We start from the raw sequence: 6,613 nt of genomic DNA, 5'->3' as shown, positions 1-6,613 counted from the left end.
CATACCACCATTTACAAAGTGACGTACATCAGGAATCCCTTCTGCATGAGTTATCTTATTAGTTTGTGGACGTGTTACTTGTTGAATTTATGTTAACATATCTTAGTTATGTCAACGGTATCTTCCTTCAAGCGAGAATCGCCTGATGGGTCTGAGATATGTGCATGTGCTTGCCTTAGTGTCGATGCCTTTCTGCATGCCTATTGTTCAGTATGTATTAACCTGCTTTTTTATTCTTCTTGTTTCCTGCCTGCCTCAGCCCACCTTCTAGCTGGTATTGTTCTTAAGTAGAATGCATGCGGCTTCCATTGGCATGAGGAAGAAGGAAAGACACAGTATTGACTTAACATGAATTCTTTGAGTTATGATGTGACGTATAAGAAAATTTGATCATATTTTCTCAATTTGTAATGGGAAATGAGGCACTGTATAGTTGTTTGAATTACATATTTAACTTTAACTGTTCTGTGTTATAATTAAGATAATGAAGTATTTGTAATTATGATGTCGTGGTGGAGTTTCATCATATATTTCTAGGAAGTGAGATGTTGATTTCTTTCTGCAGGTAAAATTTTGGAGAATTAGATAACCTACAAGGAGTTTGCTGCTGTGGATGCTTTTCGACACCCTTTTATGAGCTGAGTTGTATTGAAACAGGTCTGGCAATGAACACGCAAAAGCTTCAGTGATGTGTCATGTTGTAGAGATTTGAGAGGAATTGATCTGGTACTGGTGAAGTTGCATAGCACAAGTGTGTCTTAATGACAGTGGAAATGGGACCGCCACACCATACCATGAATTTTCAGGTAAGTTGTACAGCAGGAGAGTACTTTTAGGATTTATATTGGTTGTTCTCTGCTTTTAGACATATTTTTCTGCCATTAATTTTTGGGTTTTTGATGCATGTGGTTGTTGTGAAGATGGGTTGTTTCTTGAAGGGATACTTGCCTGTCTGTTTCAGCCTGCGTGTTGCTTCGTCTTTGATCCTGCCTGATTGCCTTCCTACTTTGCCATCCATACATGTGGTATTATTCTTGCATTGTAAGCATGGGGCTTCCATTGGTCAAAGAAAGTAAAAATGTTCACTATTTGTTAGCATGAAATTTTTCAGTTAGTAATGTAAGATAGGGACCGGCCATGGTAGCCAAGCGGTGTAAGGCATGAACTGTCTTCCCTCGCATGGAAACCGGAATTGTGGGTTGGAATCCCACTGATGGTATAGAAGTTAAGTTTCTGTGTGAACATTTATCTGTGTTTGTGTACAGGTAGAGGCCTTTCGACGCACTGATCACCCTCCCAAGGAGTCCTACCGAATGTGTGAGATGTAGGAAAATCGAAGTGAACGGAGGAAGTGATGGGGGTAGGCCTAGGCCCTCTGCGGCTCGAGTGGGAACGAAAAAGATGATGTAAGATAAGGAAATGTGATGTAGTTGGTTTCATTTGTAACTGAATTTGATGACTTTCATATAATGTTTGACTTGCATATTTGATTAACAGTGTTCTCTCTCTGTCTCTCTCTCTCTTTCAATTCAGGTAATCAGTATTTGTCATTCTTAAGTTTCTGTTGATCTTCAAGAAATATTTCTGTGAAGCAAGTGAATTTCTTCTCTTACAGGCCATATTCTGGAGACTAAGATATCGTGGGAAGTTGCTGATGATGGTAGCCCTGTGTCACCAGCAATAGACGTCAGCGGCAATGTGACAAGTCAGACTGAATGAGGAGGGAAACATCAATGGAATGAGGTGAAGAGTGTTGTTGAGAATTGTTCAGCTACTGGGTATGTTACAGAGACATAATGGGTCCTGGTGTTGGTGGAAATGATACCGCCACAACATACCACCATTTACAAAGTGACGTACATCAGGAATCCCTTCTGCGTGAGTTATCTTAGTAGTTTGTGCACGTGTTACTTGTTGAATTTATGTTAACATATCTTAGTTATGTCAACGGTATCTTCCTTCAAACGAGAGTCGCCTGATGAGTCTGAGATATCTGCATGTGCTTGCCTTAGTCTCGATGCCTTTCTGCATGCTTATTGTTCAGTATGTATTAACCTGCTTTTTTATTCTTCTTGTTTCCTGCCTGCCTCAGCCCACCTTCTAGCTGGTATTCTTCTTAAGTAGAATGCATGCGGCTTCCTTTGGCATGAGGAAGAAGGAAAGACACAGTATTGACTTAACATGAATTCTTTGAGTTATGATGTGACGTATAAGAAAATGTGATAATATTTTCTCAATTTGTAATGGGAATTGAGGCACTGTATAGTTGTTTGAATTACATATTTAACTTTAACTGTTCTCTGTTATAATTAAGATAATGAAGAATTTGTAATTATGAGGTCGTGGTGGAGTTTCATCATATATTTCTAGGAAGTGAGATGTTTGATATTTTCTGCAGGTAAATTTTTGGAGAATTAGATAACCTACTAGGAGTTTGCTGCTGTGGATGCTTTTCGACATCCTTTTATGAGCTGAGTTGCAATGAAACAGATGTGGCAATGAACACGCAAAAGCTTCAGTGATGTGTCGTGTTGTAGAGATTTGAGAGGAATTGATCTGGTACTGGTGAAGTTGCATAGCACAAGTGTGTCTTAATGGCAGTGGAAATGGGACCGCCACACCATACCATGAATTTTCAGGTAAGTTGAACAGCAGGAGAGTACTTTTAGGATTTATATTGGTTGTTCTCTGCTTTTAGACTTATTTTTCTGCCATTAATTTTTGGGTTTTTGATGCATGTGGTTGTTGTGAAGATGGGTTGTTTCTTGCAGGGATACTTGCCTGTCTGTTTCAGCCTGCGTGTTGCTTCCTCTTTGATCCTGCCTGATTGCCTTCCTACTTTGCCATCCATACAGGTGGCATTATTCTTGCATTGTAAGCATGGGGCTTCCATTTTTCAAAGAAAGTAAAAATGTTCACTATTTGTTAGCATGAAATTTTTCAGTGAGTAATGTAAGATAGGGACCGGCCATGGTAGCCAAGCGGTGTAAGGCATGAACTGTCTTCCCTCGCATGGAAACCGGAATTGTGGTTTGGAATCCCACTGATGGTATAGAAGTTTAATTTCTGTGTGTGCATTCATCTGTGTTTATGTACAGGTAGAGGCATTTCGACCCGCTGATCACCCTCCTAAGGCGTCCTACCGAATGTGTGAGATGTAGGAAAATCGAAGTGAACGGAGAAGGTGATGGGGGTAGGCTTAGGACCTCTGTGGCTGTAGTGGGAACGAAAAAGATGATGTAAGATAAGGAGATGTGATGTAGTTGGTTTCATTTGTAACTGAATTTGATGACTTTCATATAATGTTTGACTTGCATATTTGATTAACAGTGTGTACCAGGACTATATCTCTGACCGTCATCATTTGCATATGACTTCTACACAGTGGGATACATTGACAGACTTTGTGAAATGGCTTGGGAAAGAAGGAAAGTGCAAGGTGGATGAGCCTGAAGAAGGATTGTATGTCCAGTATATAGACCGTGACCCAGAAACAATTGCCATGCAAGAAGCTGTTTCCCGCAAGGAGAAGATCCACAGAGACGAGCGAGAGAGGATGATGTCCTTTATTGAAAAGCAAATTGAGAAGGGGAAAGAAAGTTCCAGGAATGACACACACGTCTTCACGGAGTTTGTGCGACCAAGCGAGCAACATAAAATTGTTGTAAATTTGAAGCTAGAAACAAAAAGGACAAAAGGGGATGAGGACATGAGAAATAAAACTTTGGTGGCACGTAATGCATTGAAGAATTGTTCTTCAGCAGGAAACCGAAAAGACTCAAAAGAATCTGGAGGAGGGAGAGGTGAAAAGAGGAAGTTATCAGCCCTTGGTGAGATCATTAAAGATGAAGAGAACAAGAGAGAACGTATAAACAGAAAGGATTACTGGTTGGTGAAAGGAATTGTTGTGAAGGTGATGGCAAAGTGTCTGGGTGACAAATACCACAGGAAGAAAGGGTTGTGACTGGAGTGCCAGATAATTGTGTATCTACAGTATGCATGTTAGATAGTGGACACAAACTAAAACTAGACCAAGAACATCTTGAAACTGTGATACCAGCAATAGGGCGACCTATGTGTGTTGTAAATGGTGCTTATAGTGGTTGCAGTGCCATGCTTAGTGAACTGGATCAGAAGAAATTCTGTGTAACCATTGAAATATCCTCAGGCCCTTTGAAGGGCAGAATAGTTGACAGGGTGGACTATGGAGATATCTGTAAATTATATGATGTAGATATGTGAATATGATATAACATTAATGTGACATATTTGCAAGTTTAAAGAAGGTTTGATCCTGTAAGAAATAATAAGAACAAAGCATATAAATTTAACTACAATGCTCTTTGCAGTGAGATATTAATTCTGTAATTCAGTTAATAAGCCATCATTGTAGCATCTCCAGTGAATTATAAAGTGTTACCAATGAGAAGTTTAACTATTGTTCTTCATTTCATATAACTACAACGAATGATATAGGAGCTGTGATTGGGGGTCAGAGTTCAAGTCCCAGTAGGGTGGAGAATTTTCTCCGTATTGACCAGACTGGCTTTGGAGCCTACCCAGCCTTCTGAATCGAGTAATCATTAAATGGTTTCCCTGCATTTATAATTTTGGATCACATGGCAGTGTGGAATGAAGAAGTGTTCTCCAAAACGGTGGCTAACCAGTCCCACCATAGGGTGATGAAATTATAGATAGAAGCAAGACAGGTTAACAGCCATGAAAGGCAGTGGGCTTCTTGCCTGATATATGTTGGAAATAAGAACAGAGAACAAAATTTTATTTAAAATTTTTTGCTCATAATGCAGTGTTGACAAGTACTAGTTTTGTTATATTCTAGAAATTAATTTATGGAATGAATATTGATGTTAGTTGTGCAAAACAGCAATATTAAATTTTCGTATTGTAAATTTCACAGATTTTATTTGACACCAAGACTTAATGACTGACTGACTTGCCGACTGACTGACTGACTGACTGACCATCAGTCTCAATGTTACTCTGACTTTGACTTGATATATAGCTCAATTTGACTTTGGCTTTGACTGTATGTCTGAATGGAGACCTGGTGTGAGCACTGGAATATCAGAATTAATGAAGATAAGACTTGGGGGGGGATCTACTTCTCTTGCAGTCATCATCTGCCTGTGCCTCATCTTACATTGAACTGAAGATATATTCCATTTGTAAACTGTGTAAAATATAGCCAATAAGTCAGAGTCACATTGCGACTAACGGTAAGTCAGTCACTGAGTCAGTAAGTCTTTGTTCCGAGCATAATCTGGAGCTCATGACCATATATTTATTACTGTTTGACAGTTACAGTCTTGCTTCTGTGGGATGCCCTCTCTGATGAGAGAACGAATCTGTCTTTTGTATATGCTGCTGGCCCTTCCAGCGCAGTCTCTTTTTTTTTGGGGGGTTCCAAGTCCCTTTGTACTTGTGACCATATTTTACTGTCTCGGATTTGAGACTTCCCTTTTCGTCGCCTCCCACGACTCGCAGGAAAATGGTGGAGGTAGTTGACCCCACCTCCACATGGGTCAAATTCACATTGCGACTGACGGTCAGTCAGTCAGTAAGTAAACCTTGGTGTCGAGCCCCGTCTGAGGCTCATGAGCAGGTATTTTTTACCGTGTCACAGTTACGGTGTTGATTTTGTGAGGCTCCTTCTCTGACGAGAGGATTAGTCTTTCTTTTGCATATGCTGCTGGCCCTTTCCAGCGCAGTCTTTCTCGGATCCTAGTCCCTTTGGACTCAGGACCTTATTTTACTGTGTCAGATTAGAGACTTCCCTTTTCATCTCCTCATACGACTCGCAGGTTTACGGTGGAGGATTCGTCCCCGCCTCCACACAGATATATAGCTATAGCTAATAAATAGTCAGGGTCAGAGTTACTTTATGAATGGCAGTTTACCAGCAATCAGTTCTGCTTGGCATCAGGCCCCTTAAGGCTGACCACCAGAGATTTTTTTTCCCAACTGAACTCTTGCGGTAATAGTCCTTATGTAATATCCTCTCTGACGAGAAGATGTGTCTGTCTGTTATGAATACATTCGACCTTTTGTAACGTTTGCTTGAATGTGGGCTGTTCCGCATCACCCCCCTGTGGAGGGGGTTGCTCGGCTGCTGAAGTGAGCAGGGAAATGTATGCTGAAGTTGGAGGTGTTGCACACACTAAATGCTTTGCTGTATACATTTGGGCTATTGACCAACTAACTCCACGTGACGTAGTTAAGACACTGAGTCACTCAGCCATTCACCAAGGTTGATTATCATGTTCACATGAGCCCACAAGCAGAGATGGTAAAGGTAATGATATCAGAGGGCTTGCTTAATTGAGCACCACACCGTGAAGATATATGGGGGAGTGGAGTTATAGTGCCACCACCTTACCTGCAGCTTTTAGATGCAGGTAAGTGGTTAGCTTCATGCTTCTGCCACTTTACCCCTGATACTCACTGTATAGGAAGCTGGGTCTGCCACAGAGTCAGTCTGGATGTTACAGAGAAAAGAACAATCTTACCAATGCCAAGAATCAAATCCAGACTCCTTGGTCATCGAGCACATACCGTAGCCACTGAGCTATCCCTGTTCCTAAACTCAGAGCTG

At 40.8% G+C, this 6,613-nt stretch overlaps 1 protein-coding gene across 7 annotated transcripts; it reads left to right on the top strand.

Annotated features, from left to right (window-relative positions):
- Window positions 1–6: 6 nt before the first annotated feature.
- Window positions 7–4,435, top strand: LOC111868125 (DNA/RNA-binding protein KIN17). Of its 7 annotated transcripts, none has more exons than XM_023858531.2 (4): window positions 7–806; window positions 2,399–2,639; window positions 3,099–3,239; window positions 3,331–4,435. In XM_023858531.2, exons 3-4 carry the CDS (start codon window positions 3,235–3,237, stop codon window positions 3,962–3,964), a joined length of 639 nt encoding a protein of 212 aa, XP_023714299.1. In that variant the 5' UTR covers window positions 7–806; window positions 2,399–2,639; window positions 3,099–3,234; the 3' UTR covers window positions 3,965–4,435. The 7 variants fall into 7 exon arrangements, with proteins under 7 accessions (XP_023714299.1, XP_023714298.1, XP_023714300.1 ...); XM_023858530.2 differs by having other exon boundaries at window positions 1,616–2,639; XM_023858528.2 differs by lacking the exon at window positions 7–806 and adding an exon at window positions 832–1,072 and having other exon boundaries at window positions 1,616–2,639.
- The last annotated feature ends 2,178 nt before the right edge of the window (window positions 4,436–6,613 follow it).

This window comes from Cryptotermes secundus, unplaced genomic scaffold, assembly GCF_002891405.2.
Source record: "Cryptotermes secundus unplaced genomic scaffold, Csec_1.0 scaffold1729, whole genome shotgun sequence".
Classification (NCBI taxonomy): Eukaryota; Metazoa; Arthropoda; class Insecta; order Blattodea; family Kalotermitidae; genus Cryptotermes; species Cryptotermes secundus.
The sequence above is the reverse complement of the archived record's forward strand: the minus strand, read 5'-3'. Positions and strand labels throughout refer to the sequence as shown.